This window comes from Papio anubis, chromosome 12 (genome assembly GCF_008728515.1).
Source record: "Papio anubis isolate 15944 chromosome 12, Panubis1.0, whole genome shotgun sequence".
Classification (NCBI taxonomy): domain Eukaryota; kingdom Metazoa; phylum Chordata; class Mammalia; order Primates; family Cercopithecidae; genus Papio; species Papio anubis.
In genome coordinates this window covers 109,845,080-109,872,117 of record NC_044987.1, presented here as the reverse complement: position 1 = coordinate 109,872,117, position 27,038 = coordinate 109,845,080, and the positions used below count along the sequence as shown (strand labels likewise).

The window sequence follows — 27,038 nt, the reverse complement described above, 5'->3', positions numbered from 1 at the left end:
TTCTGAACCATTTATAAAGAAAATTCTAGGCCGGGCATGGTGGCTCACACCTGTAATCCCAGCACTTTGGGAGGCCAAGGTAGCTGGATCACGAGGTCAGGAGATCAAGACCATCCTGGCTAACGTAGTGAAACCCCATCTCTACTAAAAATACAAAAAATTAGCCTGGCGTGGTGGTGGGCGCCTATAGTCCCAGCTACTAGCGAAGCTGAGGCAGGAGAATGGTGTGAACCTGGGAGGCAGAGCTTGCAGTGAACCAAGATCATACCACTGCACTCCAGCCTGGGTGACACAGCAAGACTCTGTCAAAAAAAAAAAAAAAAAAAGAAAACTCTGATTTCACCTTATTTTACACATATCATTAGAAGCCAGTGAAATGGGGAACAACTAGAGAATTAGATTATGATACAGTAGTTCCCTTTATCCATAGGGGATGCATTCCAAGACCCCCAGGGGATTACTGAAATTGTGGTTAGGACCAAACCCTGTATAAACACTGTACTTTTTCTTATACATATCTATGATAAAGTTTAATTAGCCACAGTAAAAGACTAACAAACATATAATATGCTACAACAAGAGTTATGTGAATGTGTCTCTCTTTGGAGTATGTAACAAGCATGAAATGGAATTATGAATTTCCATGAAGATATTAAGACTATGTTAGTATTTTGAGACCACAGTTGACAGCGAGTAACTGAAACCATGGGAAGCAAAACTGAATAAGGAAAGACTACTGTGTATTAGATACTCTATTGCTACCCAAAACAGATGATGGGTAAGCCTAGTCACAATATGCAATTGCCTCACACTTTATAATGCTCTGTGGATCAGGACTTAGGCTTTAAAAAATATAAATAACTATTAAGAATTATAAAACTTTATTTAAGAATAAAGTTTATTTATTACAAGTTTAAAATCTGGGAAAGGAAGGCTTTTCTCCCTACCCCAACAATTCATAAATATGGACAACAGAGCAAGTTTTTCGTTTAAAAATATCACATTTGAAATGACAAAAGACAATATCCAGTGACTAGTTCAACTTCTAAAAGGCAATGAAATCCTTAAGCGGCCAGAGCACCAGGTGAATGAATAGGGTGGCCTCATCATCCAGAATGTATAGCTTTGTTCTTACACTTAGGAAGGGATACAATTAAGTAGCTCAACAAGGGAACACTGTTCCTGTAAGGAAGGAAAAGAAACAGTTACGTTGTTGTACTGATGGGAAACTACTATCTAACTAAAGAACCACTGAGGCTCAACCAAATGGGAACCTGGGAAAAAGGCATCAATTTTAAACCCCAGGAACCATTATAATATTCTAATGATTCAAGTATCACAAATACAATATATACACATGTATACACACATACATGTTATGTGTATATATAGCTATTAGTTAACAAATGCTTAGTAAATGATTATAAATTTTACATGAGGACACCATATCAAGTTTAGAATTATGAGGGTCGGCTGATACGTGGAATAAGGGCCTGTCCCTCTAGCATAATAAAGTCTAAAGATTATACCCTATTTGAATATTGTTATGGCTCATTTGAGTTTTCTCTTGCTGACATTTAGTTCTTTTAGAACAAAAAGCTGGAATTAGAGTTAACATAGATATCAATTACTATCTTTATGGGAATCTGTGATCCCATTGCACACTTACATTACATGCACCAAAGATGGTTTATCTCTAGCTCAAGAAAGTTAACATAACAGAACTATTGAGGTTACAATTGCAAATCTGTTTTACATAAGGAAATAATGAGAAATGCCAAGATAAAATATATCCCTAATAGACATAAAAAATGCAGTATTCCAATGATCCTGAACTAAAATCATAGGGGCAATAGTACACAAAGTGTGGCGTATGTCACCACCTTACTAAACTCTGGCCTTTTTTATATATAAACGTACTGTAAGCATTTATGGTACTAATTCAAAATACTCTTACACATAGGATACTCTTGGACGGATTCCCAAGTCTTCGAGTTTGCGTGATAGTGAGCAGTGCTGTCCCACTGACCTTCTGCATTCACGACGGTTGTCATTCTCTCCCCTTCTCATCACTAAGATTATTGGAAACCGTCTGAAAAAGAGAAAAAAAATAGATTTAAGCTTTGTATCTATTATGCTTTTGGAGGTGGAGAAAAAGTTGAAATGTGGAGAAAACTAAATTAAACAGATCTCTTCCAGCTGTGAGAGAATGCTAAATCAGCTAGCTTAGACAAATATGAAAATGTATTGTTTCATAGAATGTGAGAAAAAATTCACAGATGGTTGAATACAACTTTTCATTATTCCAGAATGTACTATTGGGACCTGAAGCTAATTTCATAGGATGTCAAATACCAAGAACTCTTAATAAGTGGCTGAAGCAGTTCTTATCTCTAATCATCTCAACGGACATCTACAGAGAGTGATTAGAGGCATGCAGCTCCGAGTTCTTGGCCTATGACAGAGGTATAAGTGGGGTCACTAAAGTTCTCCCTCCCTTAATGAAGCCAAATAAAGGTGTTTCTATCAGCTTCTCCAACACTGAGTTTCCTACAGCAAGAGGCTGACATTTTACTCCCAAGTATCTGCCTATGCAGTAGAATGACATATGAGAGACATGGAGTGTAGAAAAGGGGGCAGAAAGGTCATATTCTCCCACCATGAATTATAGTATGACTAAGTAATTTCTCTCACAGGTACCAATGTTTTAGCTGTATTTCCAGGATTTCTCTCAAGAATACCTGTGAAGTGGGGAGGAGACCTCAAGAAGTCAAGATACTGGAATAAAAACCAAACAAGACAGAAAATGAGCAGGTTGTGTGGAGGCCTACGGTGGCAATTGTATGGACTAAGAAGGAAGCCTTGTTTAGATTGGTCTATCAGGAAATATGCAGTTGTGATGGCCACCCCCTTTCTAAGGACTCCAAAAAACTCACATATCCGTAATTTGAGACACACTTCTGGGTGAAGGTGTGATTATCTAGCCAGCATTGCTGGAAATGGACCACAATTGCACCATATAACCATGAGATAATTGTGACCCAACTTCTTTCATCCTGTCATACCCAGCAAAACATGAAGAGAAAAGCAGCAGAGGAAAATGTACTACTCAGATTATACTAAACCCTCTTCCCCAAATCCTTTGTGTGCTCTGTAAAACTCTAGGAGTCTTAAAGGAAACCTAAATTTGATATAATACTGGAGATAGGGACCTGACTTGATTTTTACTTATGAGAAGGACCAAAGATGCTGTTAATGAAGAAAAGCAAATATTTCACAGTACAGTTGAAGTCAGTGGTTGTAAGATAAATATAGCCATTAAATTCTGTGTCTCCCCAGACTGTTCAAAATAGGTTGGAATGAACACTCTAGGGGCAGAGAGAACACACGTGCAATTGGGCCTTGTGAACAGCTCACCCAGGGATCTGATCACAAGCAGAATTGCCTCAACCTTCATCAACAGGCTCTCCTGCTTTATTCTCTCATTGAAGAAAAGTTTCTCCAATAAGGAGAGAATTGCGGTCATTAGCAAGTCTTGATTTTTATTTGTATTGCAGAAACTAACAAATCAGAGACTAACTCGATTCTAGTTTTAAAACTGAGAAAATACTGATTTTGAATCTCTTGGTTCCTCCCCATATCTGCAGAAAGGTGGTATGGTTTGTACAAAAACTTAAAAGCTCCTATAATAGCCATGAGTGAGGCAGTATGGGTAGGTGCAGACAAGGAACACCGCAAAAAAGGAAACATTACTAACAAAAACTGTCTGATATAATCTCTTTAGTGACTGTAGAATTTAATTCTCATATAGCAACTGAGCCTCATCTACTCATTCAGAAACTACATTGAGAGAATCAATTTTTTTAGACCTACTCACATGACCAAATACAACACCACAGATCAAATTTGATCCAATGTCCAACCTTAGCATAATGTTCGGCAGTTTAACTGATCAAAACACCTAGAAGCCAAAGATAATGTTAGATAGCCTTGATCTCAGTAGTGCACTGCACTTACCTTTGCACATAGCATGATACTGGGATGTGTAAATTGAAGTCAAAATTTGGTGGCTCATATACAATTAAACTTTCAATGAGCATACCTACTCCGTGTTCCTAAAGGTATAAAGGATATGTTATCTTAATTATATTTCTTTCAACTGCTTTCAAATTCCATTTTAAAAATATAGATTAAAAACAAAATAATTTTTATTTTTACTTTATGACATAAAGTAGGTATGAGTGCAAGGTTTACAACAGAAAAGCAGAGCTAAGTGATAAAAATCCCTGGTTTTAGCAGACATTAATAGCTCCTGCCATAGTAGCAGGGACATTGTATTCGGCAGTTGAGTCTGCACAGACAACTTTTGATCACCACATTTGTTTAAGAGTCAGGGTCTGCGTCAGGCGCGTTGGCTCGCGCCTGTAATCCCAACGCTCTAGGAGGCAGAGGTAGGCAGATCACTCAGTCAAGAGATCGAGACCATCCTGGCCAACAAGGTGAAACCCCCATCTCTACTAAAAATACAAAAATTAGCTGGGCATGGTGGTACACGCCTGTAGTCCTAGCTACTCGGGAGGCTGAGGCAGGAGAATCGCTTGAACACGGAAGGTGGGGGTTGCAGTGAGCCGAGATTGTGCCACTGCACTCCCGCCTGGTGACAGAGCAAGACTCCATCTCAAAAAAAAAAAAAAAAAAAAAAAAAAAGAGTCAGGGTCTGATTCAGGCAGACCTAAATTACTCAGTGTGAATTTTGGCTAGATATTTGACAACTTTAGAAAACCAGTTGAGTCAGCCTCATGCTAAATTGAGTACTTGCCAAATGCTAGACTTTTTTTTTATACTAGAGATACAGCAGCAAACAAACGATAAAGTCATGCACTTAGATCCAAAAATAGGATCAGTTCACCTAATCTTTACTAGAAACAGATGTGACTCCAAAAAGGAAAAACCAGGCTATAATTACAAAACACAGCAACAATTTAACATAAAGGAAGAAAAAAAACAAAAACCAGCTTTCTGGTGACAGGAAAGATTGATTTATCTTATTAATACAGGAACTATATAAACTGATACACTCCATTTTCATCAAAATTTTAGGTCAACAACAAGAGTTGGGTATTTGTGACACTGTTTCAAAACAAAATGTTTCTCTCAAACTAGATTTAACACAGAGTATTTTAAAAAACAAAAAACCACTATCACAGGCAAAAGTTCTGTTGCCAAAAAAAAAAGATTTTTAAAGTAGGAATGCATAGTTTTTGGGACCCCAAATCCTATTTGTCTTTCCGACAGATAGAAGCAATATCCAAAAATGTTAAAGAGAATAGTCAATATTACATGAACTATTAACTGACAATTAAAATTTGAATACTGCAGTTTTAGTCATTGGTTTGTGGACCCAAAACAGTCAAAAGATATATTATTGGTTGAAATAATAACTGCTCTTACGCTCACTCTGATGCCACAAAAAGTTAGAAGATACAGGAACCCAAAGAAATCCACCTCGACCATGTTTACAGGACAGCCAATTCCTAGAGAGAGTTCGTTTTGCAAAGGTTGCAGGTCATTTAACAGTGGCGTTCGTCTAAGTTTGACCTGGAGCCAGGTTTCAGAACAGGTTATAGACACTGTTGAAAGAAAATTTGAAAAGGGAAAACATCAGATAGTATGTCTGCCCCCACACAAAGCACTCAGGAAATGTTCAACCTTTTGAGCTGAATTCCCAACTGTAGAGTGAAAATGTTTTGTTTCTATTTGTATATTTTTCCACTGGGAGATCTTGGGCCAGTTAATCTCTGTGCGTCTCAGTTTTTTTTTCATCAGAATGTGGAAAAACCGTAGAAGCACTTCTTGAGAATTTCTAAGCTAAATAAGTCAAATACCCCAACATACTCACTTTGCTTTTAGGGATTGTTCAAATTTTACTAACAGGTCTCATGAATACATTTTTGAAATATATCTAGGTGTCAGTGATGTCTATCTGAAAAAGTGAGACACAAGACAAGGAGACACAAGAACAAGTTTTGATATTTGGTTGCACACAATGGAAAAATAGATCATGTGCTTCCACTTAAAATTTTATTTTGATCAAAATATCTGAGCCAATAAATATTAATTGGTATGTGAAACTCAGGATTCAGAAACAAAATAATATTGCAGTTACTCCAATAATTTTTTTATGATTGCCAACTATGTTAAATTTTGGTTTGGGGTCTTACTTCATTTTCAGTACATTTCTATGGAGTCAATTTTATCATTATCCCATATTTACACATGGATAAATTTAAGGTCACATAGCTTTTAAATGGCAGATCAGGATTAAAACCTATGCAAAATCTATTCAGAGCCTCAACTCTGAAAAGGAATCATAAACAATTGAATACAGCTGACTACTCTCTGGCCAAACTTCATACCCCATGGCCAGAAATGTAGACCTAGTAACCTCCTCTCCTAGGCACTGGGCAGTCTCTCCTGATTTTGCCAGTCACTATAAGTATTTCACATTCAGCAAAGTAACAAGCTAGTCTCCAGCAGAGAAAGAACCTGGAAATATTTTGCATGTGAGAAAAATAAAAACCGCACCTTGAGATCAACTTAGAGGAAAAATTCAAGAGGAAGTACAGGGGTAAAGATAAAACTATGTCTGGCTGTAACTTTGCAATCATTAGCTATTAGCAACTGATCACCAGGTTATAAAAAACAAACTCCCGAAGTCAACAATATGTTTAAAAAAAAAAAAAAGAAAAAAAGGCCCTGCTGTTAGAAATCGCCATCTCCAAAAATTCCCGCTTTTTCTTACAATCTTGGAGACCATGAATCAACTCGAAAAGCATGAGGAGCTCTCCCAACACACAAGAGATCTTCATTGCTTCAGATTCCAGCCCAAGGTATCACAGGAAACAGAAAACCTAGGGACATGGGCCTCCACAGGTGTTTATAAACCTCTTACCTCCTCAGCTGTGGGTGATGGTTACCATTCTGGAAAGCACTGAGAACCCCTTAGCATAGTTTTGGCTTTTCGTCCTCACAGCTGAAGTTCGGTTGGTGCAAAAGTAAGTGCGGTTTTTGCCATTGAAAGATAAATCAGAAAATCAGGAAAGAACATGTGGAAAGTGGTTCTAGGCTGCATCCCCTACCACCACGTCTTTTTTCCCAAGCATGTGGATGTGTCGGAAATTGTGTCTGACATAATATTTGATATGTGTCTATTGAATTGTTAAAGTAGGGCTTTGCAAGATGATTTGAGAAATTCAGGTGGTGATACAGAAGAATTACTTATGAATTGATTAACAATATTGCAATATTGCATATTATATTCACTCTGGGTTCTTGTGAAAAAAGAAAAAAAAAAAAACTATTGCTCTAGCTCCCAACCAATGATTCAGATCCAGTAAACCTGGGCCAAGATGCGCTCACTAATCGGTGCTTGTAATCAGCTTCAGGAGGTTTTGATTCAGGTAAATAAACCTACACACCTGTGGTCCAAGCTTTGGCAAAACAGTGCTTTCTGGTTTAATTTTGCTTTCCCTACAAGCATTTTATTATGAATGTGCACATATCTAGAAATATTCTCTAAGGGCATTTTTGGACAATTAAATCTAGTAATGAAAAATTGTAAGATATGGGATAATAGATAATAACAGCATCACTTGGTTCTACATTTTGGCAGAAATCAACCTCCAAAAAACTTCCTCTCAAAAAGTAAAAGTAAAAGCCTAATAAATTATTTTTAGAAATTGTGTAGCGTATCACATAGATTGCCTTAGCTTCTAAGTACAAAATAATTGTTTCTAGCTATATGAATCTCCAGGATTATGAACTGATGTAACAAAGAGCAAGCAAAAAGTAACATCTGTGAACATCAGAAACCTCAAAATCCTTTCTACTAAACGTTTTTATTATATTGCATATTCTTTAAAATTAGTAGGATTTTATGTTAAGGTATCTATCACTTAAATTATATTTGGGAAGGAGAGCCTTACAGTAGATTGAATTTATGAAGAATATTTCAGTGGTTTTTATTTGAAAATACTTACCTGTTTTCTTATTTAAGATGTGAATAAATATATCGTTATTTCAAATAGCTAACTACATAGAAGTACATAAAATAATACTGGAATTTCTAATTCCAATAGCTTACATGCTTTCCTCCTCTGTTAAAATAACCACTAATTTTTATAAGTGTTAAATTCACATAAAACTAACAACTTTGAAGTATATAATTCAGTGGACTTGGTACATGCACATGTGTGAAACCATCACCCCTATAATTCCTAAATATTTTCATCATCTCCCAAAGGAAAACTTATACTTCTTAAGCAACTCCACACTCCTCCTTTCTCCCAGCCCCTGGCAAGCACCAAGCTACTTTCTGTCTCTTTGGATTTACCTATTCTGGACACTTTGTAAAAATTGAATTACACTCTTAACTTTAAAAATCATGCTATTTATTTGTTTACAAATAAAAGAGGCTTTATGTCTTATAAAGGGTTACAGACTGCAAGACGGCCATCCTAACAGGCTGGGATGCACAGCCTCCAACAGAGTCTGAAAGGCAGGCACATTGCAGGGAGGGAGGAGTGAGATGGGAATTTATGCTGAATGGGATGGCCAAGCATACGTATTCAACAGGTTATAGGAGGACCTATGAATATTCTCTAGGGCGGTTCTAACACGTAAGTGCTGAATAAGCATGCATGTTATATATGACCCATGTTCACTTTGGGGTGGAGACTTAACATTTAAATGTATCACAATTAGGCCTTCTACATCTAAAGGTCTTTCCAAGACACAAAGTTATACAAGTGTGCAACCTCTGTAAACTGGCCAGAACCAGTTCTTGCTCAGTCGTCTCTTATCAGGAGAGAGTTGCTGAGATGAGTCCCTTGTCCAATCAAAGCTGTAGTGATGGCTTGTAGCACAGGAAGGTCAGCCTCTGGCAGTGAACAAGCTGTCATTGTTAACATTGCTTATCTCAAGGCCAGCGCTTGTTTAGCTGCTGAAAAAGAAAAACCCTGTGGCAGTTAGAACAAAGTTTGTTCTTTGAGTGTAGGGGTGCATGACTTAACCATTACTTGGCATGGCCTTGGGTGCTGTTTATAATTTTGTATGCTATTGCCACAAAGAGTTCGTTGTGTCAGCCTTATGATCTTTTTTTGAGACAGAGTCTCACTCTGTTGCCCAGGCTGGGGTGCAGTGGCGCAATCTCGGCTCACTGCAACCTCCACCTCCCTGGTTCAAGTAATTCCCCTGCTTCAACCTCCTGAGTAGCTGGGATTATAGGCACACGCTACCACGCCCGGCTAATTTTTTTTGTATTTTTAGCAAAGATGGGGTTTTACCATGTTGGCCAGACTGGTCTCGAACTCCTGACCTCAGGCAATCTGCCTACCTCAGCCTCCCCACATGCTGAGATTATAGACATGAGCCACCACGCCCAGCCTGATCTCTTTTTTTAATATTAATGCTAGTCAGGTGTTGTGTCTAAACCACAGAAGGGAAGTGGTGTAACAAGGCATGTCCAACCCCCCACCCCATGATGGCTGGAAACACAGTTCTTAAGGTTTCTCTGGGGTCCTCTTGGCCAAGATGGGGGTTCATTAAATCAGTTGAAGGCCTAGAACTTTATTTTTAGTTCACATGGTACCATGAATCCATACTTCATTTCTTTTTATGGCTGTACAGTATTCTGTTTTATGGGTATAGCATATTTTCTTTTTTTTTTTTTTTTTTTTTTTTGAGAGGAAGTCTCGCTCTGCCGCCCAGGCTGGAGGGCAGTGGTGTGATCTTGGCTCACTGCAAGCTCCAAGCTCCACCTCCCGGGTTCACACCATTCTCCTGCCTCAGCCTCCCAAGTAGCTGGGACTACAGGCACCCGCCACCATACCTGGCTAATTTTTTGTATTTTTTTTAGTAGAGACGGGGTTTCACCGTGTTGGCCAGGATGGTCTCGATCTCCTGACCTCGTGATCCACCTGCCTCGGCCTCCCAAAGTGCTGGGATTACAGGCGTGAGCCACCGCGCCTGGCTCTAGCACATTTTCTTGAGTCATTCAACCACTGATGAACTTTAGGGTTGTTTCCATCTTTGCAAATAGTGCTACTCTGAAAGCTCTTGTTCAACATTTGTTTGAATTCCTATTTTCAATTATTTGGGGCATTTGACTCAGCTTTCATTGCCTCCTATTCACCCCCTTGCTGAGGGAGAGATTCCTATTCTAGGGCTATGGTGATAGCCAAACACACACCTGCCACTGAGCAGATGTGCTCGAAAGCAATTCACTGGTGTGTACATTCACAGCCTTGCAAAGGAGAACACCACATAGCACATAGGTCCACATGAGGACTGCAGTTAGGAGCACAGGGAACAACCAGGGGCTCTGGAACATAAGCTTTGTAATATCAAGAGGGTGAGGTGACCTCTAGATCCCACAGGAGCGTATGATTGGTTTGAATAATTCTGCAGACTGCCAGGGAACTGAAACCCACTGTTCAGAGATAAGCAGGAACTGTATCTGGTCTCCTTGATAAGCAGAGCTGTGTAGCGGGGACCTTATCTTCAGGAGCAGAGGAGAGAGAGAAATGTGCAGTTAGGCCATTATAGCCCTTCCAGTTTCACCAGATGTGGAGATAGCATGTGATACCAGGCCTTACTATTTATTAGTCATTACATGACAGCCTAGGAGTGAAACTGCCAAGCTCCCCACAGCGGCTGTATTATTTTACATTTCTTCTTTGTTTTGTTTTGTGTATTTTTTTAATTTTTTTGAGATGGAGTCTCATGCTATCATCCAGGCTGGAGTGCAGTGTCATGATCTCGACTCACTGTAACTTCCACCTCCTGAGTTCCAATGATTCTCCTGCCTCAGCCTCCCAAATAGCTGGCACTACAGGCAAGGGCCACCACGCCTGGCTAATTTTTGTATTTTTTGTAGAGATGCGGTTTCACCATGTTGGCCAGGCTGGTCTCGAACTTCTGATCTCAGGTGATCCGCCCACCTCAACCTCCCAAAGTGCTGGGATTACAGGTGTGAGCCACTGCACCAGGCCTTTTGTGTATTTTTAACTTTTAAGTTCAGGGGTACAAGTGCAGGTTTGTTACATAGGTAAACTTGTGTCATAGAGGTTTGTTGTTCTGATTATTTCATCACCCAAGCATTAAGCCTAGTACCCATTGGTTATTTTTCCTGACCCTCTTCCTCTTCCCACCCTCCACCCTCCAAAAGGCCCCAGTGTGTGTCATTTCCCTATACATGTTCAGGTGTTTTCATCATTTAGCTCCCACTTATAAGTGAGAACATGTGGTATTTGGTTTTTGTTTCTGCATTAGTTTGCTGAGGATAATGGCCTCCAGCTCCATCCATGTCCGTGCAAAGGACATGATCTTGTTCTTTTTTATGACTGCATGGTATTTCATGGTGTATGTGTACCACATTTTCTTTATCCAATCTATCACTGATGGACATTTAGGCTGAATCCATGTCTTTGCTATTGTGAATAGTGCTGCAATGAACATATACATGCATGTCTTTATAACAGAATCATTTATATTCCTTTGGGTATATACCTAGTAATGGGATTGCTGGATCAAATGGTATCACTGTCTTTAGGTCTTTGAGGAATCTCCACACCATCTTCCACAATGGCTGAACTAATTTACACTCCCACAGTGTTCAAGCATTCTTTTCTCTCTACAGCCTCACCAGCATTTGTTATGTTTTGACTCTTTAATAGTAGCCATTCTGACTAGTGTTAGATGGTAGCTTAAGAATTAAGAACCCTTAATTCTCATCCCACTTAACTTTTCAGCAACAGATAATACAGTTGACAGCTCCGCCTGCATGGCTCCCTGGACCCCACTCTGCCCTGGTTTTACTTCCAATTGACCTTCTCCTTGGCTCATTCAAAGGTTCTGCCTTCTCTCAGCAACCTCTTAACATTGGATATCCCAAGACCTAAACCTTGGACTGATTATCTTCATTTTCCTCACTTCTTTGCTTTGAACTCATCAATCTTACCGGCTTTAAGTATTAGTATGTGCTGATGAATCCTAATGTTCTACATCCAGTCTGGACCTTCTCCCTCTGAACTCCAGACCTGTATATTCAACTACTCACTTGCTCTCTCCTCTTGGAGATCTAAGCAGCATCTTAAACATGACATTTTCAAAATAAGGTTTCCAAACCAACATCTTCCACATTTTTATCCAAGATAGTAGCATCTCCAACTTTATAGTAGCTCATAAATCCTAAACTCTCCAGATTCCTCTAACATACTTCATATCTAGCTGTCTGCAAATCCTTAGATCAATTTACCCGACCTCTTCCTATGAAATCCATGCTACATCTAAACCAGGGTTCTCATCCTCAGTACTATTGACTCTGGGCCCGGATAACTCTTTGTCATCAGTGGCTGTCTTAGGCACTGTGGATGTTCAGCAGCATCCCTGGGTCTATACAGATGCCAGTAACACACTGACACCATCACTGTAACGAACAAAGTTCCTTCCAGATACATCCCCCGGAGGGTAAAATTGGCCCTGGCTGAGGACCACTGACCTTGTAGTCATCACTACCTAATCCCTCTCCCTACTTCAGTCCCTGCTTCTTCTTGGTGTCTGTTTTCCATCCAGCAGCCAGGGTGATTCTGATAATAAAACTCCAAGTCAGATCACATCACTCCTCCACTTGGAGCTTTCCAGGGGGTTCCCATTTTATTTCAAACAAAAGCCAAGTGTGTCAATCAACTTTGAGAAATTAAATGAGGTACTCCACGCATTGTTCTAGGTGTTTCGGTTGTTGTTTTAAGACCTCATCTGTATGACTTTACCTCTCCAATCATGCTGGCCTTGTTCTGCAAACACTCAGTGACTTCACATCAACTGTTTCCATAGTCTTGAACAGCCTTCCCTCCAGGATCTGCCAGGCTCATTCCCTCACTTCCTCCAGTTCTTTCCTCAATGATCACCTTCGAGGGATGCCTTCCCTGATGCCGTATTAAGGACCACAACCCTCACCCAAGAATTCCCTATCTTCTTTCTCTGCCTCTGTGCCCTAAGGTGCATTTACTCTTTCTTAAAATACTATAGAGTATGTTTTTTTGTATACTCTGCCTCCTCCTACTAAAATGTGAACTCCATGAGGGATTCTTTGTGGAATAAATGAATGATTAGGCCCTGTTACCAGGACCAACCACAACTAAGCCTTAGCTAAGGGCATGAATCAGCAACTGAGAAGAGTTAGTAACTGTACCCTTAAAAACCTATTTCTAATGAGCATTGAAGCTTAAAATTACATAAAAGTCAGTCTTGCAATACCTAGTACAAACTTTATTCATAAATAAAACTTCATAAAGTTAAAAGCAGTGGCAGTTCCTATTTTAAAAGGGGAATAGTGGAAGGCAGCCTGCATTTTATTTAAAATCACAAGTTAGGTTTTTCAGATGGATAACGGTTGAGATCATTAAATCCCCTTCCTGCTTCTCAGATTTTCACAAAATAGCACATTAAATCCTCAGTCCTAAGCAATCATGGCAGAGATTCCAAATTGCCTTTCAGTATCAAAGTGGACAGCACAGTTTCTTCTCTTGCAATAAAGGTACTCATTTGATGAACAAGGGAGTGTAGCAGTCAGATTCTTACTGAAATGGAAGAAAGACAATAAAATATATGTCCCAATGTAAACATTACTTTGCTACTTCTAAGAGCCTATTATTCATAAGTAAAGCAATGTATATGTATGGGAGTGAAGGAGAAGGTGTAAGTAGAAGGTAAGGAAGGAGAAGAAAGAAAGTTTATGTTCTATCCTTGAGACTGTAATCCTTAAGTGTTTAATGATTCAAGTGCAATGTATGTATAAGTGAATAAGGAGGGCCGGGCGCGGTGGCTTACGCCTGTAATCCCAGCACTTTGGGAGGCCAAGGCGGGCGGATCACGAGGTCAGGAGATCGAGACCATCCTGGCTAACACGGTGAAACCCCGTCTCTACTAAAAAAAAATACAAAACATTAGCCAGGCGTCGTGGCGGGCACCTGTAGTCCCAGCTACTCGGGAGGCTGAGACAGGAGAATGGAGTGAACCCAGGAGGCGGAGCTTGCAGTGAGCCGAGATAACGCCACTGCACTCCAGCCTGGGCGACAGAGCGAGACTCCGCCAAAAAAAAAAAAACATAATAAGTGAATAAGGATACTTTTGTCCTCTAAGCTATGAAGTACATCCCAAATGTTCTAGGTATCCTGTTTACTCTCTATTAAACACAACTCCATCCTTTTATTAATAGCCATATATTAATATGTGTGGATTTTTCATAATATGCCTTCATATGGGGCTCAAGAATGAAAAACTGTACTACCTTACAGTCGTTTGGTACCTTCTGGAAAGAGTTGCAACACAGACTTATGACACTTCTGAGTTCACTTTCCCAGGGATCATCAACATATCTAAGCCACTTTGTAGGCTCAGTGTTAATACTCATTTATTACAATTCAGAACTTTATTGATATTGAAATTGATAGCTTTTTTCTTTTTAGTTAATTATAGTATTTCACATACTACCCAAAATGGATAGCTCTTAGTTATATGGGGTTCCCAGTTAGTAACAGGTTATCAAGACCACCATGATCAATAAAATCTTCAACAAACATAGAAAAGCATGAACTTGCATTCTTAAACCAGAAACATTTTAGGCACAATGCACCTTAAGACAAATGTGAGCCATTTTCTTGACAATTGTATTGACTGCTATCTACGACACACCTGGACAAAAATCATAAGATGCCAGTTTTGAGGGTTCTTACCAAGATTGTGTTGCAGAAGTTACTGCTGTGTCTTCACTCGCAATCTGTATCTTCACCTCTATCTCCCATTCATCAACATTGCCAGTTTCCCCATCTCTCGTTTCAACTACATTTAAAAGAGGATGCTGACTAAAATAAGAGAAAATAGAAAAATATCATAGTGGTTAAGATCTACTCAGATCCTAGCATTTACAAGGCTGAACTTGGGGCCAAATGACTATTATTGGTAGATATATTGATTTCTGCTTCCCGCCACCACCCACCAACACACCCCACCCCAGAACATCACAGGCAGTATTTGTGGTGCTAAGAAGCAAAGACTTAAAAAACAGACCTTCTGAGTTCACTTCTTGATTCCACCATCTACCAGCAAATGATGTCGACCAAGTAACCTAATTTTTCTGTGTTTCAATTTTCTCACCCTGAATTTGGCATGATAGTATCTACCACCACAGCTGGGTACCCATAGTCCCAGCTACATGGGAGGCTGAGGAGGGTGACTTCCTTGGACCCAGAAGCTCAAGATCAGCCTGAGCAAAATAAGGAGCCTCAACCACTTAAAAATAAAAAAATAAAAGAATAGTATCTACCTCATTGAGTCAGCAGGAAGAACAAATACATTCCTACAAGCACAGTGCAGGCATAAGGTAAGCAATTAATAAATGTTACCTGCTACTATAATTATCTGTGGGAAGAGTTCTGTGTAATGTGACTTTTCTGTAACTACTCAGGGAAAAAAAAAAATTCAGTTCAGGATTTTAACCAGAAAAACCTCATTGAAACATTGCCCAAAGTCCTGCCAAATATATCACACTTGTGCTAAGACCTAATCAAATTGGTTGTTAATGTTCTAAATTTTTTTTAATTCTCAGTTTTTGTGGGTACATAGTAGATATATATATATATGGTACATGAGATATTTTGATACAGGCATATAATATGAAATAAGCATTTAGACTTTCTCAAGATGTCAATAAAAAAAAAAGACCCAATCTTAACCCACAAATCCTGTTTTAAGATGTCTCTCTCCCAACACTGTCAGCCCTGCATAGTACGTGCTGATCTTGATACCCTGATGAGTTCAGTATCTTTTAGATTTTATTATACTTTCTCTTATTGCCTTCAGGAAACTTGCAGATGGGCTCAAGTGTAAATATTGGTTGACGAAAACCTATCAGGTTTTCAGTGACCTGATGCTTATATCAAAAAATAAGTCATCATTTCATTTTTCAATAATATTCCCAGTATTCCTATGTTCTAGGGGACAGTTGTGACAATTTTTGAAGAATACAGGGCCAAATGATATGGTTTGGAATCTGCATCCCCACTCAAATCTCATGTTCATTGTAATCCCCAATATTGGAGGTGGAACCTGGTGGAAGGTGATGGGGTCATGGGGGTGGACCCTTCATGAACGGTTTAGCACAGCAGTCCCCAAACGTTTTGGCAACCGGGCCAATTTTGCGGAAGACAATTTTTCCACGGATAGGGGATGATGATTTGGGGATGCAACTGTTCCACCTCAGATCACCAGGCATTAGATTTTCACAAGGAGTGCGCAACCTAGATCCCTCGCATGCGCAGTTTACAATAGGGTTCGTGCTCCTATGAGAATCCAATGCCACCGCTAATCTGACAGGAAGTACAGCTCAGGTGGTAATGCTGGCTTGCCGCTCACTCCTTCTGTGCGGCCAGGTTCCTAACAGGCCAGGGACCACTACATCTCCATGGCTCAGGGGTTAGGGACCCCTAGTTTAGCACTATCCCTTTGGTGCTGGTCTCACGATAGAGTTCTCGGGAGATGTGGTTTTTTAAGTGTGTAGCACCTCCCCCGACCACTTCCACCTGCTCCAGCCCTGTGAGTATGCCCACTCTAGCTTTGCTTTCTGTTGCCTTATGCCATGAGTAAAAACTGAGGCCTCCCCAGTCATGCTTCCTGTACAGCCTGAAGAACAATGAGCCAATTAAACTTCTTTTCTTATAAATTACCCAGTCTCTGGCATTTCTTTATAGCAAAGCAACAGAGGACTAAGACACCAAGAATCAAGAGATTTGTGTTCCCATTAGACTTTGGTGTCTCCTCCACTCCCCTCGCTGGTTGTACCATTTAATCTTTCAGGTTTGGAATTTTTATCTGGACAGCTAATGACGCCGGGGCTAGGACAGGGGTCTGGTACTCCGTACTCACTTGCGGACAACACACGACAGAGGCATTTCAGCTCGGACAGCAGAGTCTCTTGAGATATACTTAATTTTTGTTTTAAGCAGAAGAACTCCCCTGAGAGGCTACAAGACAAAGAGAGGTTTTAAACCCATATTTGTCTCAAGTATCTCAGGAAACTTACAGGCATTTAAATAGGAATTTATAGATACATCAAGCTTTCTAAAAATGGTCACACTCTCACTTAACTATAAACAGCATCTGTTCACAGGAAACAGGACCATTTTCCAAACTGACAGATGGGTTAAAATCTGGCACAGTGCTTGTACATAAAAGGCAAGCAATACTTGTTATTTAAAAGAGAAAGGAGTTTTGTGATTCACATTCAAGAAAGCAATTGACACCTCTTTTTGAGACACACAATTGTAGTGATACATTGCTTATTCAAAGAGAGCATGGGTTTTGAGATCATATGAATCACATTTGGAATCTTGGAGCTGCCTCTATTCGTCATGAATCCTTGAAAACCGTGTTTAAACAATTAAGTCTGTTTTCTTATTTCTATAAAAAAGCAATAATTATGGTGGTAAAGAATAATAGTGATTAAATTATCAGCATATAGTAAATACCTAACAGGAAGAATAGCTGTTTTCAGGGGGGTGGGGTGGAATGGAGTTAAGACAATTAATAGTAAAATATTTTTCTAAGGACATTTAGCATATGGTTCTCAATATAAGGCCCAGTCTTTGACAGCATAGGAGGATACGATGATTCAGAGATACCCATATCCATTACATAATTTTAAATGTTCCTATCTCAGATATATCCTGCTCTCTTTGGATAATTTGAAAATATAAGCATAGATAAAAACTACCACCACCCAGATTATTAACATTTGAATATTCCCTGCTCCCCCCAGTTTATATCAAGGTTGATAGTGCCCCCCTAATACATGCTGTGGTGTATTAGACCTGTAATGTGCTTCCCAGATCCCCTAAGAGCTTGTTGACCCAGCTGTTGGGAATGCTGTTGCCAGATAGCCTTCAGCCGTCAGCTCTCACCCCCTCCAGGAACTGTGTAGCTGCTGAGAGCTGTCTTACCCCTAGCCACACCCCTCTCCCAGGGTGGCCCACTTCTGATCACCTACCCAGCAGGAATGTGAAGCCCTGTGTAGGGTCAGCCAAAGCTGTCTTTGAGGCTGCATCACAGCTCAGCTTTGCCCTTTGCCCAATCTTCTTTCTCCCAAAAGCACTTCTTAATAAATATTCCACACACTCAACTCTACCTCAGATTTTGCTTTTGCTTTCTGTGTTACCCAATCTGTGGCATTTATCTAAACCTGATCAAGTTCTATTACTTCTCTTAGCATTTTATTTGGGATAATGAAAAAAATAAGGAATATCATAGCAAGATTTTACTAACTTTAAACGCTTTTTAAATCAAGTCAAAATTCCAGTTATACTTTTATCAGTGATATGCATAGTGACAGTATACCCAAAATATCTGGTGAGTACGGGCTAGGGCTAGGAGATTACTGAATATTTACTTTGAAAACGCTTCTGATGCTTGATTAGTGTTACTCCCACCTTCTGTTTGCAATTGACCAAACTTCATGAATTATAACAAATAATTAGTTAGACAAACTGTTGAAAAACCTTGTGATGCATGGAAAATACTTTCCTCCTTCAAAACATTCAACTCTCCAGCCTGCTCCATCACGAAATGAATAATTAGTGTTTGCAATTACCACCCAACAAGAAAAAAGCATTTAGCATCTCCTTTCTTAACTGCTTCTGTCCTAAATGTGATCATTAAAGAGTCTAGCCGTATTACAAATAGACACTTAATGACTTCTGGTTTGTATATTGAAGGAACCATAAGACACTTGGGTTTTGATAGCCATTTCTCTTACTTGAGTTACAATACCGCAGTCATGAGGATGGTAGAAAAACTCATAGTAGACATTTGGCAAAACATAGGTTACAGGACAGCCATCTCCTAGAAACACTTCATCGGGGTTCACATGCAAATTGTAAAATATCGTGGGTTTAATCCTGGCAAAGAACCAAAACTGGGTGCAGTGTACTTGAATAGCTGAAAAGCACAAAAGAGAAACTTTCTGTTAGCATGCAATTAGATAGATCAGCTCAAAAAAATTTAGCATACCCTGTTAATACAAATGAAGAGATCATCCCTTACTAAAACAAAATATCTTAAGAGGTGAACAAATTTGCAAAACATGGTCTTTGTATTATTACTTCATCCCCTAAAAATATCTACACATATACTCATCCTTCAGATACATTCTTTAGTGAATCTATATATAGGGGAAAAATCAATACAAAATAAGATTTCATCTAACCCTCCAAAGTCACTTATTGTAGAACTAGAATCACAAGACTATATCTATATTATAATGTTTATACTAAGTGTAGAGCATTTTCTGTCTCCCTTGTTCAACTGAAGCTCTTTGAAGCAAGCCCTTTCATTTCTACAGAAGCAAGCAAGTTTCCGTTTTTATACCTACAGTTTCATGATATATAAAGACTTGTCCAGAAAACTCAAGGTAGCAACCAGGCTTTTATAGAAATTGAGTGAAAACAGTGCTATCCTTTCCCTTCTATCTTGAAATATCTGGACATCAAGTTTTTTTAATCTGGAAATGGAAATAATTTTCAGATATAATCTGCTACTTGAATTAGGTCCCAGGGGAAGAGAATTAGAACAAACTAGAATTTATGAGACTGGGTAGGCATGAGTTTTTGTTTTTGTTTTTTAAGAGTAAGTTTGGCTATTCTTCTAGACTTCACTAAAGGAAAATTTTGTCTGTTGCTCTTAAGATACTAGAAGGAGCCTGAGTTCTCAGGAGATACTGAAAACTCAGCAGAGAAACCGAAGCTATATAAATCTGCAATCCTTTCACAGAAGGGGCTATACACATTGCAAATAACTGTATGAAAAGATGTTTAATATCATCAGCCATTATGGAAATCCAAATTCAAATCACAATATCACTACACACCTATCACAATGGCTAAAATGAATAATAGTGAAGACACCAAATGCTGGTGAGGACACCGAGAAACTGGGTCACTCATACATTGCTGGGACAATGTGAAATGCATCAACCACACTGGAAAACAGTTTGTCAATTTCTTCAAAAACTAAACATACAACAATCATATGACTCAACAATTAAACTCTTGGGCATTTATCCCAGGGAAATACAAATGTATGTTCACATAAAATATACATAAATGGGCCAGGCAAGGTGGCTCACTCCTGTAATCCCAGCACTTTGGGAGGGCGAGGCAGGTGGATCACGAGGTCAGGAGTTCAAGACCAGCCTGACCAACATGATGAAACCCTGTCTCTACTAAAAATACAAAATTTAGCTAGGCATGGTGGCATGCACCTGTAATCCCAGCTACTCAGGAGGCTGAGGCAGGAGAATGACATGAACCTGTGAGGTGGAGGTTGCAGTGAGCCAAGATTGCACCATTGCACTCCAGCCTAGGTGACAAAGCTAGACTCTGTCTCCAAAAAAAAAAAAAAGTACATAAATGTTAACAATAGCTTTATTTGTAATAATCAAAAACTGAAGGCAGCCCAGATGTCTTTTGGTGGGTGAATAGTTAAACAAACCATGGTATAATCATGCCATAGAATTCCACTCAGAAACAAAAAAAATCAAGCATTGATACACACAACATCGATGAATCTTCAAGGAATTATGCTGAGTGAAAAAAAAAGTCAATTCCAAAAGGTTGCAAACTCTGAGCCCATTTATATAACACCCTTGAAGTGACAAAATTGTAGAAATGGAGAACAGATCTGTGCTTGACAAAAATTAAGGAATGGGGAGACAGAAGGTTTGGCATGAGTGGTTCAGGGGGAAAGTAGAAGTGGCTCTAAAAGTGGCATCCTGATTACAACAGAGACGTTCTGTCCTTTGGCTGCATCAATATTAATATCCCAATGTAATACTGTATTATATTTCTGCAAGATGTTACCATTGGGTGAAGCTGAATAAATGGTATACTTCATCTCTGTATTACTTCTTACACTGTATGTGAATCTACAATTACCTAAAAATAAGACTTCCCTTAAATGTAAAAGCCCCAGTTATTCATATCCAGATTGGCAAAAGTAAGATATCTGAGAGCACCAATTCGAATTAGAGAACGACTGAGCAAGAGAGTTACTTTTCAGATCTGCACCTGTGGCCTCACAGTTCCATTCCTAGATATGTACACACACACACATAAAACACTCAAATACAAACAATATTTGTAACAGCCCAAAGCTGGAAAAATTCTATCAACATGAGAACAGAAACAATTTGCAGTGTATTTATTCAATGCATTGCATTCAATGGAATGCTAAATAGTAATTAAAATAAACCAGAGCTACAAATGTAAATCTCCAAGTGATGGATAACAAAAAAGCTGTAGAATTAAATAGAAATAGAAGATAAATGCCTGCAAAACATATTTAAGGATCCACAAATTTGATGTAAAATTGTAAAACACACAGGAAAATGAATAATTACCAAACTCACATATGGGCAAAGAGGGAAGAGAATAGAATCACGAATGACCACAGGGACTTCAACTCTACTTCAACTTTTACTTCTATTAGAAAATAAAATTTAAGCAAATGTAGCAAATTATGGATTTAATAAAGCTGAAGACCGGATCAGTGGATATTGATATGATTCCTTACAGTTACCTGCTTTTTAAAACTTAGTTATCCATTTTAAATAGTTTCTAATTAAAGAAAGCATAATGAATACACTAAGATTCTAACATGAACCCATGTCAGGTCTAAGTTGTCTTGTTGAACAGGTAACTTGACAAATACATACAACCTTTCATTGCAATTCTGAAATCTTAACCTTAGAAATTGACAGCCCAGGCAGGAAGCAGTGGCTCACGCCTGTAATGCTAAAGCTTTGGGAAGCCAAGGTGGGAGGATTCCTTGAAGCCAAGAGTTGGAGACTAGCCTGGGCAACATAGCAAGTCTCTATAAAAAAATTTTTTTAAATTAGCAGTTCACAGCTGCAGTGAGCTATGATGGCACCACTGCACTCCAGCCTGGGTGACAAAGAAATAAATAAAACAAAAGAAAGAGAAAGAGATAGAAAGAAGAGAAAGGGGAAAAGAAAAGAACGAGAAAGATGAGAAAGAGAAGGGGAAAGAAGAAAAAAGAGAAAGACAAGAGAAAGAAGAGAAAGAGGAAAGGAAGAGGAAGAAGAAGGGAACAGGAAGAGGAAGAGAAAGAGAGAGAGAAAGAAAGAAGGAAACAAGGAAAGAAAGAAAGAAAAAGAGAAAGAAAGAAAGAAAAGAGAGAGAGAGAGAAAGAAAGAAAGAAAGAAAGAAAGAAAGAAAGAAAAGAGAGAGAGAAAGAAAGAAAGGGAGAGAAAGAGAGAAGGAAAAGAAAAAGCATTCAGCATGGTGACTCATGCCTGTTATACCAGCACTTTGGGAGGCCGAGGTGGGCAGATCACTTGAGGCCAGGAGTTTGAGACCAGCCTGGCCAATATGGTGAAACCCCATCTCCACTAAAAATACAAAAATTAGCCAGATGTGATGGTGCACCTCTGTAATCCCAGCTACTCGGGGGGCTGAGGCACAAGAATTGCATGAACCTGGGAGGTGGAGGCTATAGTGAGCCCAGATTGTACCACTGCACTCCAGCCTGGGTGACAGCGAGACTCTCGTCTCAAAAAGAAAGAAAAAAATGATGAAAGGAAGGGAGGGAGGGAGGGAAGGAGAGGAAAGAGGGAGGGAGGGAAAAGAAAGAGAGAGGGAGGCAGGGAAAAGAAAGAGGGAGGGAGGAGGGAACAAGAGAGAAGAAAAAGAAGAAAGAAAAAGAGAAGAGAGAAAGAAAGGAAAAGAGAAAGAGAAGCAGAAAAAGAGAAAGAGAAAGAGAGAAACTGACAGCCTGAGTTTATACTCAGGGCTACCAATCATTCTGGTTTGCTCCGGACAGGAGCTTTTTAGGGCTGACGCAGGAAAAGTACTGGAAAAACCTGGACCACTGCTCACCTCACTTAGGAGGCACTGACTGCTCCCTCTGAAATGAAAAGGATCTATGAAGGATAAGGTAAAGAAAGGCTAAGACGTTATAAGGCTTTCTTCGTGTATGTGACACACCACAGAGTCCTGAGTTCCTACCACTACCCACTCCTCTGCTTTCCAGGCCACTTGACACTCTTCATATTAAACCCACTTCAAGTATTTGAGCCCCAAGAATTGATATGGTGAGAATAAGATCAAAAGGAACGGGGAGTTGGAGAAAGACGGTCTCAGGCTAGGGCACATTCCCTAGTCTCAGTGCTGGTATGCAAGAGAAAAACACGGTATCTCAAGATTCCACCTCTAAAAGATGCACCACCCCTCCATGTGTCCTTGGCTATTATTAAGATTCAACCAGACCAAAACTGTAAAGAATCCAAAGCCACGTCTTCCAGCCCTCTTTAAGAAACTTCTATTCCCCAAGTCATAAGTTATACCTGACCAGTCTTCAGCACAGGTCCATATCAAGGAATGGAGAAAAAAGAGCCCTCTTAACCCCAGCATGGTCTTCATTTGCCCAGATTGAAAACCAAATCTCACTCAGGAAACAGAAGTTGGGGAGAATTAGATAGCTTTATATGCCAAAATGCCTGAAGCCACACACAGGTGTGGGTAATTAACTACAACTTTGAATAGCACACATGTGCCATAAATATAATTTTGTTTCATTTTCTAAGATGTTAGTTTTTACTCAAATGTCAAAAAACAAGAGTAAAAAGAAAGCAAAATGTGCCGAGTATAATAGAAGTCTTCACTTGCTTTAGAGTCCAAAGCATCAGATATAGTGATTTTTATGCACTAAGGTTTACTTTATTAAAACTTCCTATCATCCTATAACATCTGTCTCCACATCTGAACACTAAAGAAATAACTGTATAATTTAATTGTTCTGTGTATCTCAAAAGGCAAAGCCCTGAGAACATGGGAATTGAAAGATTTCATCTACTGTCACCTGTTCTCACCAACCAATCTCTAAACAGTGGCACTCAAACTTAATAGATATCAGAAGCACCGGGAGAGCTTATTGAAGCACAGCTGAGTGTCACTTAGTTTTCTGATTCACTGAGACTGGGCTGGGACCTGAGAATTGATGTTTCTCACAAGTTCCCAGGCCATGCTCATACTGACCACCCAGGGACCACACTTTAAGAATCCCTGGTCTACAGGGTTTTGCCTTCAGAGTGCATGCTGTGTTGATGCCCATTAGCAGCAATGCTTGCTTCTCAAACATTAAGGAGCACACACATCACCTGAGGCTCCCTTTACAATGCAGATTCTAATTCGGAATGTCTGGGGTGAAGGCTAAGATTCCGCATTTTAAGATTGCAGGGATGTTGCTCTGAAAACTACGTTGTGAGTAGCAATGCCTGTAAATAGTTACTCACACTTAGATTCCTTTCTTCAAAACAGAAGATGCCAACTTAAAAATGACAAATTCAAAATCTCATTACCAAAACAAGCCTAAGTGAATGTTTGGTTCAAATATATTCTGATTTTTTTCACTAATAACCAGTTATTAGAGTTTGGCAACTGTGTCCTACATTAATAGAACATGGAAAGTAGAAGGTTACCAAAAACAAATAGAAAAGACTATATAAATGCATTTAACTATCCTTGATATTATGTGAATTTTATCATTAAATTTAGTCTGTTCTAAAAGTTCTAAAATACCATTAAATGATGGGCTCTTCAAAGGTTGGGACCATTCCGCTATATTTTTATGTGTCCTAAGTTTCACAAAACGGGTGCCCAATAAAAGATGGCAGGAGAAAGAAGAAAAAAATAGAATTAATTAGTTATCATTTGTTCTTTTTAAAAGTTTGTTGTTTTTATTTTGTTTTTGTCTTTGTTTTTTTTTGAAACGGAGTTTAGCTCTTGTCACCCAGGCTAGAATGCAATGGCACGATCTCAGCTCTCCGCACCCTCTGCCTCCTGGGTTCAAATGATTCTCCTGCTTAGACTCCCAAGTAGCTAGGATTACAGGCGCCTGCCACTATGCTGAGCTAATTTTTGTATTTTTAGTAGAGATGCGGTTTCGCCAAGCTGGCCAGGCTGGTCTCGAACTCCTGACATCAAGTAATCCATCCACCTCGGCCTCCCAAAGTGCTGGGATTACTCGTGTGAACCACTGCACCTGGCCTAAAAAGTTTTTGAAATGTTTGCATTTCACTTGTGTTAAAGATACAAATATATTTTAATTTTAATAATTATGCTTTTTAAATTTGATGTGTATTGAGATAAAAAGTACATTAAAACATCATTTCAGATATATTGCTATCTAGGTGGACAGTGCTAAGGTTCAGTCCAAATGAATGTCAAAACGTTGTCCACAGGTACCTAAGGATGCACAAGGCAGTCTCCGACTTTCAGCCACCCAGTCTTAGCCTCCTACATCTGACAATCTGCAAAACTACTATTGTTATCAAATTGTCAATAAACTAGTAAAGAATAGGCGGTTTAAATCTTAAAATTACCTGGTTAAATCACTGGAAGAGCAATACTTTCAAGGTGAGGATGGAAGCATTGAAGAGGTGGTTGCTTACAGTTCTATTATCCTTTTTATTTCTACCCATGAGCCTTGTAAGGAACATGACTGTGCTTTGGTCAAGGATAGGCCAAGGTAGGATATTAACATCCTTCGTGATTCAGCGAGTTTAGGGCACAGGCGTGTAACTCCACTTGTTATCACAGACATGTAGCCATAACATGGGAAGACCACCCCTTGGCTCTAAGCCGCTATTGTCTGTAAAAGGTATAATTGCCCTGCTAACACTGTACATTTGCTTGCGCTGGCACCCAGAGAAAGAGAGAACCAAAGCTGTCCATCTGGACAGAGGGAAGCCAGGACATAGCTCAGCTTGCTTATGCCCAGAGAGAGAGAGAGAAACCTCTGACCCTGAAGGCAAGGGAAAGCCAGTCGCTCACCTTTGTGTGGAAGGCTCTGGACTAAGCAGCCGAGACGGGGCAGACAGTGTGCAAAAGCTCTTGATGAGAGCTGCTGTCAAATAAAATCATCTTTCACCTGCCTACGGGCCCCCTGAGTGTTCTGCTCATTCACCCACTGCCTTCAGACCTCAACATGACATTTGGTGTAGTTGTGAACCTGACAAGCCTCTATCTTCAGGCTTGCATCTTTTTTTATTTGTTTTATAATAAATCTATGATTGCTTCCATGTCCTAAAAAAAAGTCTTCTTTTTAAAATAAACTTTTTTTAACGTTTTAAACTACACTTTAAATACTTACAAACACTAAATACATTAATGATATATATTTTAGTGAAAAAATACCAATTTTTGGAGCAAAATGGTTAAACAAGAGGTAGCACAGGAAATAGCCGAAAGTCATTATAGGACCTACCCCTCTTTTCCAATGTTGAAATGCTAGAAACCTCCAGATTTATTGGGGGGTGGTGATTATCTAATATAAAAACTGAATTGAAGGTTTCCATTGTTCTCAATATGTCTTCTTTTTGTTGTATCTATTTAAGGTATATAACCTGATTTTTTGATATAAATATACATAGCAAAATGATTACTACAAGCAAATTGACATAACCATCACCTTCCATAGTTACCTCGTCTGTCAGGAGGGCACCTAGAATCTTACCTCTTAGAAAATTTTTAGTACATATACAGTATTATTAATTATACTCCTCACTCTATACTTTGGACCTCTAGACTTACTCATCTTACGTAATGGCAAGTTTGTAGCCTTTGACCTACTTCTCCCCATTTCCTCCCCCACCAGTCTTTTTATAGCTATTCACTGCTATTTGTTTTATTCTGACTACAATAAATATTCATGCATTGTTTTCAGTTATTATATCACTTCAATTTTCAACAACATACTAAAGTCTAACCCTCAACTTCTTTTTCCAATGTACGTTTTTATTCTTTTTACTTTTTTTTAAAGTGAGGCATCATTTACAAAGAATAAAATTCACTCTCTTTAAGTACACAGTTCCATGAATCTTGAAAAATGTGTACAGTCACGTAACCACT

The 27,038-nt window shown here is 39.1% G+C and overlaps 2 protein-coding genes across 3 annotated transcripts; both read right to left on the bottom strand.

Annotated features, from left to right (window-relative positions):
• Positions 1 to 819: 819 nt before the first annotated feature.
• Positions 820 to 9,223, bottom strand: LOC103877467 (oocyte-secreted protein 4A). Of its 2 annotated transcripts, none has more exons than XM_031653610.1 (5): positions 6,803 to 9,223; positions 5,452 to 5,630; positions 4,018 to 4,115; positions 2,030 to 2,092; positions 820 to 1,182 (listed from the first exon to the last, which is right to left on the bottom strand). In XM_031653610.1, the coding sequence occupies exons 1-5, from the start codon at positions 6,867 to 6,869 to the stop codon at positions 1,107 to 1,109; spliced, it is 483 nt and encodes a 160-aa protein (XP_031509470.1). In that variant the 5' UTR covers positions 6,870 to 9,223; the 3' UTR covers positions 820 to 1,106. The 2 variants fall into 2 exon arrangements, with proteins under 2 accessions (XP_031509470.1, XP_009184212.2); XM_009185948.4 differs by having other exon boundaries at positions 1,958 to 2,092; positions 6,803 to 9,221.
• A 2,353-nt stretch (positions 9,224 to 11,576) lies between these two features.
• On the bottom strand, positions 11,577 to 24,858 carry LOC110741182 (putative oocyte-secreted protein 1 homolog). Its single transcript, XM_021925694.2, has 5 exons — positions 23,474 to 24,858; positions 18,869 to 19,050; positions 16,984 to 17,081; positions 14,796 to 14,924; positions 11,577 to 13,640 (listed from the first exon to the last, which is right to left on the bottom strand). Exons 1-5 carry the CDS (start codon positions 23,547 to 23,549, stop codon positions 13,520 to 13,522), a joined length of 606 nt encoding a protein of 201 aa, XP_021781386.1. The 5' UTR covers positions 23,550 to 24,858; the 3' UTR covers positions 11,577 to 13,519.
• Between the last annotated feature and the right edge of the window lie 2,180 nt (positions 24,859 to 27,038).

Coding starts and splice junctions, on each gene's coding strand:
- LOC103877467 (XM_009185948.4), bottom strand. CDS start 6,869: ATGAAGATCTCTTGTGTGTTGGGAGAGCTCCTCATGCTTTTCGAGTTG. Junction 5,631..6,802: donor GATTCATGGTCTCCAAGATT/GTAAGAAAAAGC, acceptor TTCTTTCAACAG/TGTCTATAACCTGTTCTGAA. Junction 2,093..4,017: donor GTATCATGCTATGTGCAAAG/GTAAGTGCAGTG, acceptor TCTCTTTTTCAG/ACGGTTTCCAATAATCTTAG.
- LOC110741182 (XM_021925694.2), bottom strand. CDS start 23,549: ATGAAGACCATGCTGGGGTTAAGAGGGCTCTTTTTTCTCCATTCCTTG. Junction 19,051..23,473: donor CTGTGCTGAAGACTGGTCAG/GTATAACTTATG, acceptor TGTGCTTTTCAG/CTATTCAAGTACACTGCACC. Junction 13,641..14,795: donor ACTTCTGCAACACAATCTTG/GTAAGAACCCTC, acceptor CTTCCATTTCAG/TAAGAATCTGACTGCTACAC.